At 57.4% G+C, this 20,138-nt stretch overlaps 1 protein-coding gene across 1 annotated transcript in view; it reads left to right on the top strand.

The window, feature by feature from the left end:
- Nucleotides 1–20,138, top strand: part of plxna3 (plexin A3) — a 196,060-nt gene that overhangs the window by 68,588 nt on the left and 107,334 nt on the right. Inside the window, exon 10 of the mRNA XM_063035027.1 lies at nt 9,361–9,561. Coding sequence (XP_062891097.1) covers nt 9,361–9,561 — 201 coding nt within the window. The remainder of the gene's footprint in view (nt 1–9,360; nt 9,562–20,138) is intronic.

Here is a 20,138-nt window from a genome sequence, read left to right as displayed (position 1 = left end):
CACGGTCCCGGGCCGCTCCATCCAGGACAATGTCCACCTAGTACGGGACCTGATCCACCTGCTCCAGGAGACTGGGACCCCGGCAGCGTTTCTTTCTCTTGACCAGGAGAAGGCGTTTGACCGGGTGGACCACAGTTTCCTGCTGGGCACCCTGCAGGCTTTTGGGCTCGGACCACACTTTGTGGCCCGAGTTCGGCTCCTGTACTCTGCCGCAGAGTGCCTAGTTAAGATCAACGGATCACTGACAGGACCTATCCACTTCCGAAGAGGAGTGCGTCAAGGGTGCCCCATGTCCGGTCAACTGTATGCGATCTGTGTCGAGCCATTCCTCGGCCTTCTTCGGCGAAGGCTGACAGGTCTGGTTCTGCGCGAACCGGACATGAGGGTCGTCCTCTCGGCCTACGCCGATGACGTACTCCTCATGATGACAGACCCCTGTGACCTGCGGAGGATGCGCGAGTGCCAAGATGTTTTCTCGGCGGCATCCTCCGCCAGGATCAACTGGGCGAAATGTTCCGGACTCCTAGTAGGCCAGTGGCAGGTGGACTCCCTGCCGGAGGAGATGAGAGCTTTTGAGTGGAGCACCAGACGTCTTCTCTATCTGGGAGTCTACCTGAGTCCTTCTGGGGAGACCTGGCTGGCGAACTGGCAGGACCTGGAGACAAAGGTCATGGCCCAGCTAGGGCGCTGGTCAGGCCTTCTCAGGGTGCTTTCCTATCGAGGCAGGGTGGTGGTCATAAACCAGCTGGTGGCCTCCATGTTGTGGTACCGGATGGTCACCTTGGCCCCCCCTGCCCCTTTTGTTGCGAGAATGCAGAGGAAGCTGGTGGACTTCTTCTGGGGAAACAGGAAACACTGGGTCTCTGCAGCGGTTCTGAGTCTCCCAGTAGGAGAGGGCGGACAGTCGCTGGTGTGTGTACGCACACGACTGGCGGCTCTCCGCCTCAGGACTCTGCAGAGATTCCTGTACGCCGAGCGCCCTCCCAGGTGGCACGTGTTGGCGACTTTCTTCCTCCGGAGGGGCTGCTGCCTTCACGAAGATATGCAGCTACCACCGGCAGGCGTCAGCCGTGCTGCTTTGCAGAGGCTGCCCGGCTTCTATCAGGACCTACTGAGAGTCTGGAACATGGTGGCCTCAGGCCGGGAATCCCCTGTTCTGGCGGAGGGCGGGGTCCTGGCCGACCCTTGCCCTGCCTCAATGGATGTCGGTACGGCTCAGGTGTGTGGATCGACTCAGGCTGAGCTGCTCGTCGGGCCCAGGCCCCGCAGCCTTACCCGAGAGATGAACCTACACAACTTGAGCCGTCTTTCATCGACACCCACAATCCCGTTCAGGGATGCAAGTACGAGGTACCTTTATGGGCTGCTGCTCCACACCCTCCACTTCCTAGCCCTTGTCCACCGTCCCGACACGCCATGGCGGTCGGTCTTTCCACCTGAAGGTGAGGGGGGTCCCCAGTGGAAGTCCCTTTACGAGGGAGTCCTTCCCATGCACCTTGGGGATCTCGGCTGGAGGGTGCTGCATAAAGCGGTGCCCTGCAATAAGTTCTTTAGTCTGTACACGGATCTCCCAGCCGCGTGTCACTTCTGCGGGCTGGAGGAGACCGTGTACCATATGTACGTGGAGTGTGTGAGGCTGCAGCCCCTTTTCGCGTTTTTGCGTGGGCTGCTTCTCGCCTTCTGGTTGCATTTCAGTCCCACCCTATTTATATATGGTCATCCAGTAAGGAGGGGGGCACAGAGGGATGAGGATGTCCTTGTCAACTTGCTCCTGGGGCTGGCGAAAATTGCCATCCGTGGCTCCTGGAAAAGGGTGGCAGGAGGTTCTCCCCGGGCGGACTGCCTGGCTATGTTTAGGGGGTATGTTCGTGCCCGGGTGAACATTGAAAAGGAATACGCACAGTCCACAGCGACCGTAGAGGTGTTCCGGGACCGTTGGGCTCCGCGGGGTGTAAATGCCATCATTGATGAGGATGGCAATATATTGGTTTAAGATGTATTGTCTGTTTGTAGTGTAGTAAATATGTTAGTCACTGGGTTTGTAAATATTGTATAGCACCGACATTTGTAATAAAGAATTTTGTAAAAAAAAAGGGGTCAGACACAGAGAGGAGCTGTGCTGACTGAGCTGGGAGAAATCGAAGGAAAACTACTGGATAAAGTTCGTGGAATACTTTGGAGGTGGCTCTAAAAGTCTCTTGGACAACTGAGTGAGTGACGGCATTGGCGTGGAAGCTCGGTGTGGAGCTTTTGCTGCCGGTTTGGACTGGGTTTGTTGGCGGCTGCTTACTGCGTAGCTCCCAGCTGCGGCCGCTGGCAACTCGCCAGTAAGCCGTTTCGCTCCAAAACTGGAGGCAAACGCCGTCGTTTTCCCCCCCATTGACATCGGGGCAACGTTCCTCCTCCATTGTTTTCCTGATTTTTCGTCCGGTGTCGGTGCCGGTGCCGGAGCATCTGGAAGGACGTTTTGGCCTCTCCCGGCCTGGGTCTCTGCAAGTCCGACAGAGCCTTTCCTGGCGCCGAGCCAGCGAGGAACTGTCGACTGCAAACTTTCCCGGCCAGTTACTCGTTTCGCTCCGGGACTTCGAATCGACAGCGCTGTAGGATTCTCGGACTGGAAAGAGCGCCAGCATGCCGGACCGGTCTCCAGGGAGTCGCGGGCCTTCGGGGAGTTACGCAAGGGCGGCTGCCTCCCCGGCCTCGGACAACGCCCTGTTTCGGTCGGTGAAGGTGGAACGTGGGGTGCAATGTATTTTGCGCCCTGGAATGACACTAGAAAAGTGTACGGAGGCAATGGAGGACCTTGTGGGGAAAGGTGGTATTCTGGCCACCGAGAAGGAGTTCGGAAAGGCGGTGTTCTATCTGGTGAATGAAGAGCTAGTGCACCGGGCCCTAAGCAGGGGAGTCACGGTGGACAACATCTTTTTACCTATGGAGCTGGTGACGGCCCCCACGCAACGTATCGTGCTTGGGCATGTTAAGCCTTTCATTCCAAATGAGGACTTGCTTCCCCCACTGGCCCGTTTAGGGCAAGTAAGGTTGGAGATCACTGCCATCCGACACAAATTTAAGAGACGCACCCTCCGCACCGTAATCTCTTTCCGGCGTCAGGTTTTCATGCAGCTGGAAAGGGAGGACGATGTTGAGGGCCGCTTTACTGTCCGGCACGAGGAGTAGATTATCAGGTGTACTGGAGCTCCGAGCGCCCACGGTGCCATGCGTGCAGGGAGGTGGGGCACTTTCGGAGGGACTGTCCTGCCGCCCGGAACCCGAGGGAGCCCACTTCGGGCACCAGTGCCCCAGCTACCTCTGCCCCTGATCCTACTCCTGCGCCTGCATCTGACCCTGCCCCCGCCCCTGATCCTGCCCCGGCCCCTCACCCTGCCCCTACCCCTACCCCTGTCCCTACTTCTACGGTTGGGTCGGTCCCTGCTCCTCTCCCTGTAGTTCAGGTGGGGGACGGGGTGGAGTCTGTGCGGAGTAAGAAGGCAAAGGGGAAATCCAAACATAGTAAGAAGCGGGCCTTTGAGGCCGCAGAGCTCACACCCATTTCGTCTGAAGTGGAGCGTGGGGCTCGGGGAGGTGCGCAAGCAGACGGGGCGATGGAAACAGAAGGCGCCGCCCCATCGGTGAAGCCTGCACCTGTGTGCTCCTCCAGCGTGAAGAGGAGAAGGGAACGTTCCCGCAAGAGGGCAGGGGATGTAGATGCGGGGGAGTCCCAGGAAGGGGTGGGAATCCGGGTAGTGGTTGGTTCTAAACTTGAGTCCTCAGATGTAGCCACCAGTCCTGGGGTAGATGGTGTGGTTGTGCAAAAAGCTTGTGATAGGCCTGTTTGCACAAATGAGGCAGCCCTGGAGGCCTCCACCCAGGACCTACAAGTCAGCGCCTCTCTGGAGGCCAGTGTACCGAATAGTGTAAGAGGAGACGAGGCAAAGCTCTCTCATTCTCAGCACCAGGCGGCTTATGAATCCCTTGGACCAAAGGTGCCGGGTTCCCCTCTATGCCTGCCCCCTAGGGAGGACGATATTCTGTGCACATCGACCCCAGCAATAAATGACTTGCAGGGAGTCCCTGGGGATTGTCTCTCCACTGTCGCAAATGTGGATGAGGCTGATGCGACGGTGGAGCAGGCAGGTAAGAGCGAGGTGCCCGCTGCGCGGTGTGGGTCACAAGCGCAGCCATCTATTGGAACATGCGGGGAGGCCGATGGGGATTCTGTCTGCAGTGACGGGTTGGAGGGGGACTCTTTCGATAGTGAAACAATGGACATCCTCACCCCTCCTGAGAAATCCCCATTGATACCTGTAGAGGAAATTAAGCATTTCATTCTCACCTCTGAGGGTGCCAAGCACCGGCCTCAGCTAGCCTCGCTTCGCTGGCCCAGCATGCCGAGGCTGGTGAGGTCCCTGCGAGTCATCCTCAGACGAAAGGGAAAGGGAAAGAGGAATGCGGTGGTGGGGAACGACAGACGGCAACTAAAATCTTTCCTGGATGACCTAGTAAGGGACATCAGAGGGAGAAGCAGCCTCGCTCCTACGGGGGATGGTGGGTCACAGGGTGTTGCTGGTACCGCTCGAGCCCGGAAAGCAAAAGGTATCCTTGCTTTCTTTCGGGACAGTGTGGTGGAAGGCGCCTCCGCTCTCACCGAAATGGGCGCAGCTGCTGAGACCTAGTGTGCTCCCGCCATGAAGCTTACCATAGCTAGTCTCAATGTAAACGGCAGCAGGGGTCCTCTTCGCAGGCATAACAATCTCTCAGTCCTCAGGGATGGGCGGTATACGGTGAGTTTCCTGCAGGAAACCCATACCATCCCTGGGGACGAGTCTGCTTGGCTCCTGGAGTGGCAGGGCGGGGTCTACATGAGCCACCTCAGCTCCATTTCTAGCGGGGTGGCGATCCTGTTGACCCCGACCTTCCAGCCAGTAATTGAAAGGGTCCAAGACGTTGTGCCCGGCCGTCTGCTCCACCTGGTTGTGCGCCTGGATGGCGTACCATTGCATTTTATCAATGTGTACGCTCCCAGGCGCGGTGTGATGCAGACGCGCCTATTCTGTCAGCTGTCCACCCTGCTGAGCTCCATCGATCCTGGGGACTGCGTCATCCTCGGGGGAGATTTCAATTGTACCCTCGAGACGGAGGACCGTTCGGGCCTCCAACGCGACCCAGCATCAGCAAAAAAGTTAAAGGAGCTAGTCGGCTCCTTTGACTTGGTGGACAGCTGGCGGAATTTTCACCCCAACTCTAGCGCCTTCTCGAGAAGGTCTAGAGAAGGAGGTTCCAGGATAGACCGCATTTACATCTCTCGGGCCTACGCCTCCCGCGTGTCGGCGTCCTCCATGCGGCCGGTGTCGTGCTCGGATCATCACCTTGTGTGGATGGAATTTATTCCACTACACCCTCGGGTGGGATCCGGGTATTGGCATTTTAACAACCGGCTGCTGGAGGACAGCCGTTTCCGGGATTCGTTCCGAGCGTTCTGGGTCTCCTGGAAGGAGAGGCGGAGAGAGTTCTGCTCCCTACGGCTATGGTGGGATGTGGGCAAAGCCCACATCCGGTTTTTATGTCGGGAGTACACTAGGGGGTCGACCAAAGGGCGGGGCTCTGAGATTGAGCGGCTTGAGAGAGCGTTGCTTGACCTGGAGTCCCGCCTCGGTCCGACCACTGGAGACCAGCAGCTGTGGCAGGAATACCAGGAGAAGAAGGACGCACTAAGGGACTTGCAGCTTCAGCAGTCCCGAGGTGCGTACGTGAGGTCACGGATCCAAATGCTGCAGGATGTGGACCGTGGCTCACCCTTCTTCTACTCGTTGGAGAGGTGGCGGGGAGTTCAAAAGCAGCTAGTGGAATTGCTGGCTGCCGATGGCTCCTCCATCACGGACCCTGATGGAATTAACAACGAGGTCCGTTCATTCTATCGGTCCTTATTCTCGCCTGATCCGTCAAATGCGGAGGCGTGCAATGAGGTCTGGAAGGATTTGCCTAAGGTCAGTCTAGAGGATGCAGTGCGTCTGGATGCCCCCCTGACTCGGGAGGAGCTGTCCACTGCCCTTCGGCAACTCCGGAGGGGCAAGTCCCCTGGTTTGGATGGACTGAGTGGTGAGTTTTATCAGGCTTTTTGGGATGTCCTGGGGGATGATTACAGCCTTGTCCTAGGGGAGAGCATAGCCACCGGAGAAATGCCCCTCTCATGGTGAAGAGCTGTTGTGGTCCTACTGCCCAAGAAGGGAGACCTCCGCCTGCTAAAGAACTGGCGGCCGGTCTCCCTCTTGTGCGCGGACTACAAGATCTTCGCCCGGGCAATGGCCAACCGTCTGGGTTCGGTAATTGGACAGGTGGTCCATCCTGACCAATCTTACACGGTCCCGGGCCGCTCCGTCCAGGACAATGTCCACCTAGTACGGGACTTGATCCACCTGCTCCAGGAGACTGGGACCCCGGCAGCGTTTCTTTCTCTTGACCAGGAGAAGGCGTTTGACCGGGTGGACCACAGTTTCCTGCTGGGCACCCTGCAGGCTTTTGGGCTCGGACCACACTTTGTGGCCCGAGTTCGGCTCCTGTACTCTGCCGCAGAGTGCCTAGTTAAGATCAACGGATCACTGACAGGACCTATCCACTTCCGAAGAGGAGTGCGTCAAGGGTGCCCCATGTCCGGTCAACTGTATGCGATCTGTGTCGAGCCATTCCTCGGCCTTCTTCGGCGAAGGCTGACAGGTCTGGTTCTGCGCGAACCGGACATGAGGGTCGTCCTCTCGGCCTACGCCGATGACGTACTCCTCATGATGACAGACCCCTGTGACCTGCGGAGGATGCGCGAGTGCCAAGATGTTTTCTCGGCGGCATCCTCCGCCAGGATCAACTGGGCGAAATGTTCCGGACTCCTAGTAGGCCAGTGGCAGGTGGACTCCCTGCCGGAGGAGATGAGAGCTTTTGAGTGGAGCACCAGACGTCTTCTCTATCTGGGAGTCTACCTGAGTCCTTCTGGGGAGACCTGGCTGGCGAACTGGCAGGACCTGGAGACAAAGGTCATGGCCCGGCTAGGGCGCTGGTCAGGCCTTCTCAGGGTGCTTTCCTATCGAGGCAGGGTGGTGGTCATAAACCAGCTGGTGGCCTCCATGTTGTGGTACCGGATGGTCACCTTGGCCCCCCCTGCCCCTTTTGTTGCGAGAATGCAGAGGAAGCTGGTGGACTTCTTCTGGGGAAACAGGAAACACTGGGTCTCTGCAGCGGTTCTGAGTCTCCCAGTAGGAGAGGGCGGACAGTCGCTGGTGTGTGTACGCACACGACTGGCGGCTCTCCGCCTCAGGACTCTGCAGAGATTCCTGTACGCCGAGCGCCCTCCCAGGTGGCACGTGTTGGCGACTTTCTTCCTCCGGAGGGGCTGCTGCCTTCACGAAGATATGCAGCTACCACCGGCAGGCGTCAGCCGTGCTGCTTTGCAGAGGCTGCCCGGCTTCTATCAGGACCTACTGAGAGTCTGGAACATGGTTGCCTCAGGCCGGGAATCCCCTCCTCTGGCAGAGGGCGGGGTCCTGGCCGACCCTTGCCCTGCCTCAGCGGATGTCGGTGCGGCTCAGGTGTGTGGATCGACTCAAGCTGAGCTGCTCGTCGGGCCCAGGCCCCGCAGCCTTACCCGAGAGACGAATCCACACAACTTGAGCCGTCTTTCATCGACACCCACAATCCCATTCAGGGATGCAGGCAGGAGGTACCTTTATGGGCTGCTGCTCCACACCCTCCACTTCCTAGCCTTTGTCCACCGTCCCGACACGCCATGGCGGTCGGTCTTTCCACCTGGAGGTGAGGGGGGTCCCCAATGGAAGTCCCTTTACAAGGGAGTCCTCCCCATGCACCTTGGGGATCTCGGCTGGAGGGTGCTGCATAAAGCGGTGCCCTGCAATAAGTTCTTTAGTCTGTACACGGATCTCCCAGCCGCGTGTCACTTCTGCGGGCTGGAGGAGACCGTGTACCACATGTACACGGAGTGTGTGAGGCTGCAGCCCCTTTTCGCGTTTTTGCGTGGGCTGCTTCTCGCCTTCTGGTTGCATTTCAGTCCCACCCTATTTATATATGGTCATCCAGTAAGGAGGGGGGCACAGAGGGATGAGGATGTCCTTGTCAACTTGCTCCTGGGGCTGGCGAAAATTGCCATCCGTGGTTCCTGGAAAAGGGTGGCAGGAGGTTCACCCCGGGCGGACTGCCTGGCTATGTTTAGGGGGTAGTTTCGTGCCCGGGTGAACATTGAAAAGGAATACGCACAGTCCACGGCGACCGTAGAGGTGTTCCGAGACCGTTGGGCTCCGCGGGGTGTAAATGCCATCATTGATGAGGATGGCAATATATTGGTTTAAGATGTATTGTCTGTTTATAGTGTAGTAAATATGTTAGTCACTGGGTTTGTAAATATTGTATAGCACCGACATTTGTAATAAAGAATTTTGTATAAAAAAAAAGGGTCAGACACAGAGTGAATCTCCCTCCACACCGTCCCATCACACACTCCCGGGGTCAGACACAGAGTGAATTTCCCTCCACACCGTCCCATCACACACTCCCGGGGTCAGACACAGAGTGAATCTCCCTCCACACCGTCCCATCACACACTCCCGGGGTCAGACACAGAGTGAATCTCCCTCCACACCGTCCCATCACACACTCCCGGGGTCAGACACAGAGTGAATCTCCCTCCACACCGTCCCATCACACACTCCGGGGGTCAGACACAGAGTGAATCTCCCTCCACACCGTCCCATCACACACTCCCGGGGTCAGACACAGAGTGAATCTCCCTCCACACCGTCCCATCACACACTCCCGGGGTCAGACACAGAGTGAATCTCCCTCCACACCGTCCCATCACACACTCCCGGGGTCAGACACAGAGTGAATCTCCTTGCACACCGTCCCATCACACACTCCCGGGGTCAGACACAGCGTGAAGCTCCCTCCACACTGTCCCATCACACACTCCCGGGGTCAGACACAGCGTGAAGCTCCCTCCACACTGTCCCATCACACACTCCCGGGGTCAGACACAGAGTGAATCTCCCTCCACACTGTCCCATCACACACTCCTGGGGTCAGACACAGAGTGAAGCTCCCTCCACACCGTCCCATCACACACTCCCGGGGTCAGACACAGAGTGAATCTCCCTCCACACCGTCCCATCACACACTCCCGGGGTCAGACACAGAGTGAAGCTCCCTCCACACCGTCGCCTCACACAGTCACTCTGTGGGGGAGGTTAGAGGAGGGAATAATTGTGAAGGAGTGTGAGGTTGGGGTGGGGGGGAGTGGTGGGAGGTCTCAGCCAGTCTGTGTATTTACCCCCACCCTTTCTCTCCCCCCCACCCCCACCCCAGATGTGCCCACAGATCCTGCCGCCCACTCGACTCCTGGTGCCAGTGGGGGTCGTTCAGCCCATCACGCTGCTGGCCCGCAACTTGCCACAACCCCAGTCGGGCCAGAAGGGCTACGAGTGTCTCTTCCACGTGCGCCAGCGGCCGCAGAGGGTCCCGGCGGTCCGGTTCAACAGCAGCAGTGTCCAGTGTCAGAACGCCTCGGTGAGGGGGTCACGGAGATGGGGATGGGGAGAGCGGTGAGGGGGGCTGGTGGTGGGGGGGAGGAGGGAGGTGCAGGTGGAGGCTGTATCAGCCTCCCGACGAGCAAACCATGGATTTCATCCACAAAACTCCCCCCTCGCAGGGCACTTCCCCAGGGTCAGCCCTTGGCTGTCTGTGCAGTGGAGGCAGGTACAGCTCACCTCTACCTCCCTCCACCTTCCATCTCCTTCCCTCTCATTCCCTCACTTCTGCATTCCCCGGGCTCTCTCCACCCTCTCTCTTTCACCCCACCTTCCCCCTGTCTCCTTCACATTCTCCCTCCCTCTCTTCCTCCATTTCTCCTCTCCCCCTCCCCCTCACCTCGCTCTACCCCCACTCCCTCCTCTCCCTCCCCCTCTCGCCCTCTCCCCAAAACCTCTCTCCGCCCCTCCCCTCCTCTACCCCTCCCCCTCTCCTCACCCCCCTCTCCCTTCCCCCTCACCCTCCTCTCTCTCCCCCTCACCCTCCCAGTCTCCCACTCTCCCCCTCTCCCCCTCCCCTCCCCCTCTCCCTCTCCCCCTCTCCCCCTCTCCCCCCTCACCTTGCTCTACCCCCACTCCCTCCTCTCCCTCCCCCTCTTGCCCCCCTCCCCAAAACCTCTCTCTGCCCCTCCCCCTCCCCTCACCCACCTCTCCCTCCCCCCTCACCCTCCCCCTCTCCCCTCTCCCCCCTCACCCTCACCTCACTCTACCCCCACTCCCTCCTCTCCCTCCCCCTCTCGCCCCCCAACCCCTCTCTCTGCCCCTCCCCCTCCCCTCACCCCACAATCCCTCCCCCTCACCCTCCTCTCCCTCCTCCTCACCCTCCCCCTCTCCCACTCTCCCCCTCTCCCCCTCCCCTCCCCTCCCCCTCTCCCCGTCTCCCCCTCACCCCCCTCGCCCCCTCTCCTTCTCCCCTCCCCCTCTCCCCCTCTCCCCTCTCCCCTCCCACTCTACCCCTCCCCCTCCCCTCACCCCCTCTCTCTCCCTCTCTCGCCTCCCCCTCTCCCCGTCTCCCACTCTCCCCTCTCCCCTCTCCCCTCTCCCCTCTCCCCTCCCCCTCTACCCCTCCCCCTCCCCTCACCCCCTCCCCCTCTCCCACTCTCCCCCCTCCCCTCTCCCCTCCTCCTCTCCCCTCTCCCCTCCTCCTCTCCCCCTCTCACCTCTCCCCTCTCCACATCTGCCTCCCCCTCTTCCACCCTCTCCTTTCCCAGAATCGCTCTGGACTGTGTTATGACTCTACGACTCTAGTGCAGACAGAATACAGGGTCTGGAACAGTACACTGCAGGGTACAGGGGCCGGGACAGTGTACTGCAGGGTACATGGGGCTGGGACAGTGTACTGCAGGGTAGAGGGTCTGGGACAGTATACTGCAGGGTACAGGGTCTGGGACAGTATACTGCAGGGTAGAGGGTCTGGGACAGTATACTGCAGGGTACAGGGTCCGGGACAGTATACTGCAGGGTACAGGGGCCGGGACAGTGTACTGCAGGGTAGAGGGTCTGGGACAGTATACTGCAGGGTACAGGGTCTGGGACAGTATACTGCAGGGTACAGGGTCTGGGACAGTATACTGCAGGGTACAGGGTCTGGGACAGTATACTGCAGCGTACAGGGCCTGGGACAGTATACTGCAGGGTACAGGGTCTGGGACAGTATACTGCAGGGTACAGGGGCCGGGACAGTGTACTGCAGGGTAGAGGGTCTGGGACAGTATACTGCAGGGTACAGGGTCTGGGACAGTATACTGCAGGGTACAGGGTCTGGGACAGTATACTGCAGGGTACAGGGTCTGGGACAGTATACTGCAGGGTACAGGGTCTGGGACAGTATACTGCAGCGTACAGGGTCTGGGACAGTATACTGCAGCGTACAGGGTCTGGGACAGTATACTGCACGGTACAGGGTCTGGGACAGTATACTGCAGGGTACAGGGGCCGGGACAGTATACTGCAGAGTACAGAAGCCGGGACAGTGTACTGCAGGGTACAGGGTCTGGGACAGTATACTGCAGAGTACAGGGTCCGGGACAGTATACTGCAGGATACAGGGTCCGGGACAGTGTACTGCAGGGTACAGGGTCTGGGACAGTATACTGCAGGGTACAGGGTCTGGGACAGTATACTGCAGGGTACAGGGTCTGGGACAGTGTACTGCAGGGTACAGGGTCTGGGACAGTGTACTGCAGGGTACAGGGTCTGGGACAGTATACTGCAGGGTACAGGGTCTGGGACAGTGTACTGCAGGGTACAGGGTCTGGGACAGTATACTGCAGGGTACAGGGTCTGGGACAGTATACTACAGAGTACAGGAACTGGGACAGTATACTGCAGAGTACAGGGTCTGGGACAGTATACTGCAGGGTACAGGGTCTGGGACAGTATACTGCAGAGTACAGGGTCTGGGACAGTATACTGCAGGGTACAGGGTCTGGGACAGTATACTGCAGGGTACAGGGTCTGGGACAGTATACTGCAGGGTACAGGGTCTGGGACAGTATACTGCAGGGTACAGGGTCTGGGACAGTATACTGCAGGGTACAGGGTCTGGGACAGTATACTGCAGGGTACAGGGGCCGGGACAGTATACTGCAGGGTACAGGGTCTGGGACAGTATACTGCAGGGTACAGGAGCCAGGACAGTATACTGCAGGGTACAGGGTCTGGGACAGTATACTGCAGGGTACAGGGTCTGGGACAGTATACTGCAGAGTACAGGAGCCAGGACAGTATACTGCAGGGTACCGGGGCCAGGACAGTATACTGCAGGGTACAGGGTCTGAGACACTATACTGCAGGGTACAGGGTCTGGGACAGTATACTGCAGGGTACAGGGTCTGGGACAGTATACTGCAGGGTACAGGGTCTGGGACAGTATACTGCAGGGTACAGGGGCCGGGACAGTATACTGCAGGGTACAGGGTCTGGGACAGTATACTGCAGGGTACAGGGTCTGGGACAGTATACTGCAGGGTACAGGGTCTGGGACAGTATACTGCAGGGTACAGGGTCTGGGACAGTATACTGCAGGGTACAGGGTCTGGGACAGTATACTGCAGGGTACAGGGTCTGGGACAGTATACTGCAGGGTACAGGGTCTGGGACAGTATACTGCAGGGTACAGGGTCTGGGACAGTATACTGCAGGGTACAGGGTCCGGGACAGTATACTGCAGAGTACAGAAGCCGGGACAGTGTACTGCAGGGTACAGGGTCTGGGACAGTATACTGCAGAGTACAGGGTCTGGGACAGTATACTGCAGGGTACAGGGTCCGGGACAGTGTACTGCAGGGTACAGGGTCTGGGACAGTTTACTGCAGGGTACAGGGTCTGGGACAGTATACTGCAGGGTACAGGGTCTGGGACAGTATACTGCAGGGTACAGGGTCTGGGACAGTGTACTGCAGGGTACAGGGTCTGGGACAGTATACTGCAGGGTACAGGGTCTGGGACAGTATACTGCAGGGTACAGGGTCTGGGACAGTATACTGCAGGGTACAGGGTCTGGGACAGTATACTACAGAGTACAGGAACTGGGACAGTATACTGCAGAGTACAGGGTCTGGGACAGTATACTGCAGGGTACAGGGTCTGGGACAGTATACTGCAGGGTACAGGGTCTGGGACAGTATACTGCAGGGTACAGGGTCTGGGACAGTATACTGCAGGGTACAGGGTCTGGGACAGTATACTGCAGGGTACAGGGTCTGGGACAGTATACCGCATGGTACAGGGTCTGGGACAGTATACTGCAGCATACAGGGTCTGGGACAGTATACTGCAGGGTACAGAGGCCGGGACAGTATACTGCAGGGTACAGGGTCTGGGACAGTATACTGCAGGGTACCGGAGCCAGGACAGTATACTGCAGGGTACAGGGTCTGGGACAGTATACTGCAGGGTACCGGGTCTGGGACAGTATACTACAGAGTACAGGAGCCAGGACAGTATACTGCAGGGTACCGGGGCCAGGACAGTATACTGCAGGGTACAGGGTCTGAGACACTATACTGCAGGGTACAGGGTCTGGGACAGTATACTGCAGGGTACAGGGTCTGGGACAGTATACTGCAGGGTACAGGGTCTGGGACAGTATACTGCAGGGTACAGGGGCCGGGACAGTATACTGCAGGGTACAGGGTCTGGGACAGTATACTGCAGGGTACAGGGGCCGGGACAGTACACTGCAGGGTACAAGGTCTGAGACACTATACTGCAGGGTACAGGGTCTGGGACAGTATACTGCAGGGTACAGGGTCTGGGACAGTATACTGCAGGGTACAGGGTCTGGGACAGTATACTGCAGGGTACAGGGGCCGGGACAGTATACTGCAGGGTACAGTGTCTGGGACAGTACACTGCAGGGTACAGGGGCCGGGACAGTACACTGCAGGGTACAAGGTCTGAGACACTATACTGCAGGGTACAGGGTCTGAGACACTATACTGCAGGGTACAGGGTCTGGGACAGTACACTGCAGGGTACCGGGGCCGGGACAGTACACTGCAGGGTACAGGGTCTGGGACAGTATACTGCAGGGTACAGGGTCTGGGACAGTATACTGCAGGATACAGGGTCTGGAACCGTATACTACAGGGTACAGGGTCTAGGACAGTATACTGCAGGGTACAGGGTCTGGGACAGTATACTGCAGGGTACAGGGTCTGGGACAGTATACTGCAGGGTACAGGGTCTGGGACAGTATACTGCAGGGTACAGGGTCTGGGACAGTATACTGCAGGGTACAGGGTCTGGGACAGTATACTGCAGGGTACAGGGTCTGGGACAGTATACTGCAGGGTACAGGGTCTGGGACAGTATACTGCAGGGTACAGGGTCTGGGACAGTATACTGCAGGGTACAGGGTCTGGGACAGTATACTGCAGGGTACAGGGTCTGGGACAGTATACTGCAGGGTACAGGGTCTGGGACAGTATACTGCAGGGTACAGGGTCTGGGACAGTATACTGCAGGGTACAGGGTCTGGGACAGTATACTGCAGGGTACAGGGTCTGGGACAGTATACTGCAGGGTACAGGGTCTGGGACAGTGTACTGCAGGGTACAGGGTCTGGGACAGTATACTGCAGGGTACAGGGTCTGGGACAGTATACTGCAGGGTACAGGGTCTGGGACAGTATACTGCAGGGTACAGGGTCTGGGACAGTATACTGCAGGGTACAGGGTCTGGGACAGTATACTGCAGGGTACAGGGTCTGGGACAGTATACTGCAGGGTACAGGGTCTGGGACAGTATACTGCAGAGTACAGGCTCTGGGACACTATACTGCAGGGTACAGGGGCCGGGACAGTGTACTGCAGGGTAGAGGGTCTGGGACAGTATACTGCAGGGTACAGGGTCTGGGACAGTATACTGCAGAGTACAGGGTCTGGAACCGTATACTACAGGGTACAGGGTCTGGGACAGTATACTGCAGGGTACAGGTTGTGGGACACTATACTACAGGATACAGGGTCTGGAACCGTATACTACAGGGTACAGGGTCTGGGACAGTATACTGCAGGGTACAGGGTCTGGGACAGTATACTGCAGAGTACAGGAGCTGGGACAGTATACTGCAGGGTACAGGGTCTGGGACAGTATACTGCAGAGTACAGGGTCTGGGACAGTATACTGCAGGGTACAGGGTCTGGGACAGTATACTGCAGGGTACAGGGTCTGGGACAGTATACTGCAGAGTACAGGAGCTGGGACAGTATACTGCAGGGTACAGGGTCTGGGACAGTATACTGCAGGGTACAGGGTCTGGGACAGTATACTGCAGAGTACAGGGTCTGGGACAGTATACTGCAGGGTACAGGGTCTGGGACAGTATACTGCAGAGTACAGGGTCCGGGACAGTATACTGCAGGGTACAGGGTCTGGGACAGTATACTGCAGAGTACAGGGTCCGGGACAGTATACTGCAGGGTACAGGGTCCGGGACAGTATACTGCAGAGTACAGGGGCCGGGACAGTATACTGCAGAGTACAGGGGCCGGGACAGTGTACTGCAGAGTACAGGGTCCGGGACAGTATACTGCAGGGTACAGGGTCTGGGACAGTGTACTGCAGGGTACAGGGGCCGGGACAGTGTACTGCAGAGTACAGGGTCTGGGACAGTATACTGCCGGGTACAGCGTCTGGGACAGTATACTGCCGGGTACAGGGTCTGGGACAGTATACTGCAGGGTACAGGGTCTGGGACAGTGTACTGCAGGGTACAGGGTCTGGGACAGTATAATGCAGGGTACAGGGTCTGCGAAAGTATACTGCAGAGTACAGGCTCTGGGACAATATACTGCAGGGTACAGGGGCCGGGACAGTGTACTGCAGGGTAGAGGGTCTGGGACAGTATACTGCAGGGTACAGGGTCTGGGACAGTATACTGCAGGATACAGGTTCTGGAACCGTATACTACAGGGTACAGGGTCTGGGACAGTATACTGCAGGGTACAGGTTGTGGGACACTATACTGCAGGATACAGGGTCTGGAACCGTACACTACAGGGTACAGTGTCTGGGACAGTATACTGCAGGGTACAGGGTTTGGGACAGTGTACTGCAGAGCACAGGAGCTGGGACAGTATACTGCAGAGTACAGGGTCTGGGACAGTATACTGCAGGGTACAGGGTCTGGGACAGTATACTGCAGGGTACAGGGTCTGGGACAGTATACTACAGAGTACAGGAACTGGGACAGTATACTGCAGAGTACAGGGTCTGGGACAGTATACTGCAGGGTACAGGGTCTGGGACAGTATACTGCAGGGTACAGGGTCTGGGACAGTATACTACAGAGTACAGGAACTGGGACAGTATACTGCAGAGTACAGGGTCTGGGACAGTATACTGCAGGGTACAGGGTCTGGGACAGTATACTGCAGGGTACAGGGTCTGGGACAGTATACTGCAGAGTACAGGAGCTGGGACAGTATACTGCAGGGTACAGGGTCTGGGACAGTATACTGCAGAGTACAGGGTCTGGGACAGTATACTGCAGGGTACAGGGTCTGGGACAGTATACTGCAGGGTACAGGGTCTGGGACAGTATACTGCAGAGTACAGGAGCTGGGACAGTATACTGCAGGGTACAGGGTCTGGGACAGTATACTGCAGGGTACAGGGTCTGGGACAGTACACTGCAGAGTACAGGGTCTGGGACAGTATACTGCAGGGTACAGGGTCTGGGACAGTATACTGCAGAGTACAGGGTCCGGGACAGTATACTGCAGGGTACAGGGTCTGGGACAGTATACTGCAGAGTACAGGGTCCGGGACAGTATACTGCAGGGTACAGGGTCCGGGACAGTATACTGCAGAGTACAGGGGCCGGGACAGTGTACTGCAGAGTACAGGGTCCGGGACAGTATACTGCAGGGTACAGGGTCTGGGACAGTGTACTGCAGGGTACAGGGGCCGGGACAGTGTACTGCAGAGTACAGGGTCTGGGACAGTATACTGCCGGGTACAGCGTCTGTGACAGTATACTGCTGGGTACAGGGTCTGGGACAGTATACTGCAGGGTACAGGGTCTGGGACAGTGTTCTGCAGGGTACAGGGTCTGGGACAGTATACTGCGGTGTACAGTGTCTGGGACAGTGTTCTGCAGGGTACAGGGTCTGGGACAGTATAATGCAGGGTACAGGGTCTGCGAAAGTATACTGCAGAGTACAGGCTCTGGGACACTATACTGCAGGGTACAGCGGCCGGGACAGTATACTGCAGGGTACAGGGTCTGGGACAGTATACTGCAGGGTACAGGGTCTGGGACAGTATACTGCAGGATACAGGTTCTGGAACCGTATACTACAGGGTACAGGGTCTGGGACAGTATACTGCAGGGTACAGGTTGTGGGACACTATACTGCAGGATACAGGTTCTGGAACCGTATACTACAGGGTACAGGGTCTGGGACAGTATACTGCAGGGTACAGGGTCTGGGACAGTGTACTGCAGAGTACAGGAGCTGGGACAGTATACTGCAGGGTACAGGGTCTGGGACAGTATACTGCAGAGTACAGGGTCTGGGACAGTATACTGCAGGGTACAGGGTCTGGGACAGTATACTGCAGGGTACAGGGTCTGGGACAGTATACTGCAGAGTACAGGAGCTGGGACAGTATACTAAAGGGTACAGGGTCTGGGACAGTATACTGCAGGGTACAGGGTCTGGGACAGTACACTGCAGAGTACAGGGTCTGGGACAGTATACTGCAGGGTCCAAGGTCTGGGACAGTATACTGCAGAGTACAGGGTCCGGGACAGTATTCTGCAGGGTACAGGGTCTGGGACAGTATACTGCAGAGTACAGGGTCCGGGACAGTATACTGCAGGGTATAGGGTCCGGGACAGTATACTGCAGAGTACAGGGGCCGGGACAGTGTACTGCAGAGTACAGGGTCCGGGACAGTATACTGCAGGGTACAGGGTCTGGGACAGTGTACTGCAGGGTACAGGGGCCGGGACAGTGTACTGCAGAGTACAGGGTCTGGGACAGTATACTGCCGGGTACAGCGTCTGGGACAGTATACTGCAGGGTACAGGGTCTGGGACAGTATACTGCAGGGTACAGGGTCTGGGACAGTGTACTGCAGGGTACAGGGTCTGGGACAGTATAATGCAGGGTACAGGGTCTGCGAAAGTATACTGCAGAGTATAGGCTCTGGGACACTATACTGCAGGGTACAGGGGCCGGGACAGTGTACTGCAGGGTAGAGGGTCTGGGACAGTATACTGCAGGGTACAGGGTCTGGGACAGTATACTGCAGAGTACAGGGTCTGGGACAGTATACTGCAGGGTACAGGGTCTGGGACAGTATACTGCAGGGTACAGGTTGTGGGACACTATACTACAGGATACAGGGTCTGGAACCGTATACTACAGGGTACAGGGTCTGGGACAGTATACTGCAGGGTACAGGGTCCGGGACAGTATACTGCAGAGTACAGGGGCCGGGACAGTGTACTGCAGAGTACAGGGTCCGGGACAGTATACTGCAGGGTACAGGGTCTGGGACAGTGTACTGCAAGGTACAGGGGCCGGGACAGTGTACTGCAGAGTACAGGGTCTGGGACAGTATACTGCAGGGTACAGCGTCTGGGACAGTATACTGCCGGGTACAGGGTCTGGGACAGTATACTGCAGGGTACAGGGTCTGGGACAGTATACTGCAGGGTACAGGGTCTGGGACAGTATACTGCAGGGTACAGGGTCTGGGACAGTATACTGCAGAGTACAGGGTCTGGGACAGTATACTGCAGGGTACAGGGGCCGGGACAGTGTACTGCAGGGTACAGGGTCTGGGACAGTATACTGCAGGGTACAGGGTCTGGGACAGTATACTGCAGGATACAGGGTCTGGAACCGTATACTACAGGGTACAGGGTCTGGGACAGTATACTGCAGGGTACAGGTTCTGGGACACTATACTGCAGGATACAGGGTCTGGAACCGTATACTACAGGGTACAGGGTCTGGGACAGTATACTGCAGGGTACAGGGTCTGGGACAGTGTACTGCAGAGTACAGGAGCTGGGACAGTATACTGCAGTGTACAGGGTCTGGGACAGTATACTGCAGGGTACAGGGTCTGGGACAGTATACTACAGAGTACAGGCACTGGGACAGTATACTGCAGAGTACAGGGTCTGGGACAGTATACTGCAGAGTACAGGGTCTGGGACAGTATACTGCCGGGTACAGCGTCTGGGACAGTATACTGCAGGGTACAGGGTCTGGGACAGTATATTTCAGGGTACAGTGTCTGGGACAGTATACTGCAGAGTACAGCAGCCGGGACAGTATACTGCAGCATGCAGGGTCTGGGACAGTACACTGCAAGGCACAGAGGCCGGGACTGTATACTGCAGGGTACAGGGTCTGGGACAGTATACTGCAGTGTACCGGGGCCAGGACAGTATACTGCAGGGTACAGGGTCTGGGACAGTATACTGCAGGGTACAGGGTCTGGGACAGTATACTGCAGGGTACAGGGTCTGGGACAGTATACTGCAGGGTACAGGGTCTGGGACAGTATACTGCAGGGTACAGGGTCTGGGACAGTATACTGCAGGGTACAGGGTCTGGGACAGTATACTGCAGGGTACAGGGGCCGGGACAGTACACTGCAGGGTACAGGGTCTGAGACACTATACTGCAGGGTACAGGGTCTGGGACAGTATACTGCAGGGTACAGGGTCTGGGACAGTATACTGCAGGGTACAGGGGCCGGGACAGTATACTGCAGGGTACAGGGTCTGGGACAGTATACTGCAGGGTACAGGGTCTGGGACAGTATACTGCAGGATACAGGGTCTGGAACCGTATACTACAGGGTACAGGGTCTGGGACAGTATACTGCAGGGTACAGGGTCTGGGACAGTATACTGCAGAGTACAGGAGCTGGGACAGTATACTGCAGAGTACAGGGTCTGGGACAGTATACTGCAGGGTACAGGGTCTGGGACAGTATACTGCAGGGTACAGGGTCTGGGACAGTATACTGCAGAGTACAGGAACTGGGACAGTATACTGCAGAGTACAGGGTCTGGGACAG

The sequence above is a fragment of the Mobula hypostoma genome, chromosome 28 (genome assembly GCF_963921235.1).
Source record: "Mobula hypostoma chromosome 28, sMobHyp1.1, whole genome shotgun sequence".
Taxonomy (NCBI): domain Eukaryota; kingdom Metazoa; phylum Chordata; class Chondrichthyes; order Myliobatiformes; family Myliobatidae; genus Mobula; species Mobula hypostoma.
Note: the sequence above shows the minus strand (reverse complement) of the source record. Positions and strands in the feature narration are given on the sequence as shown.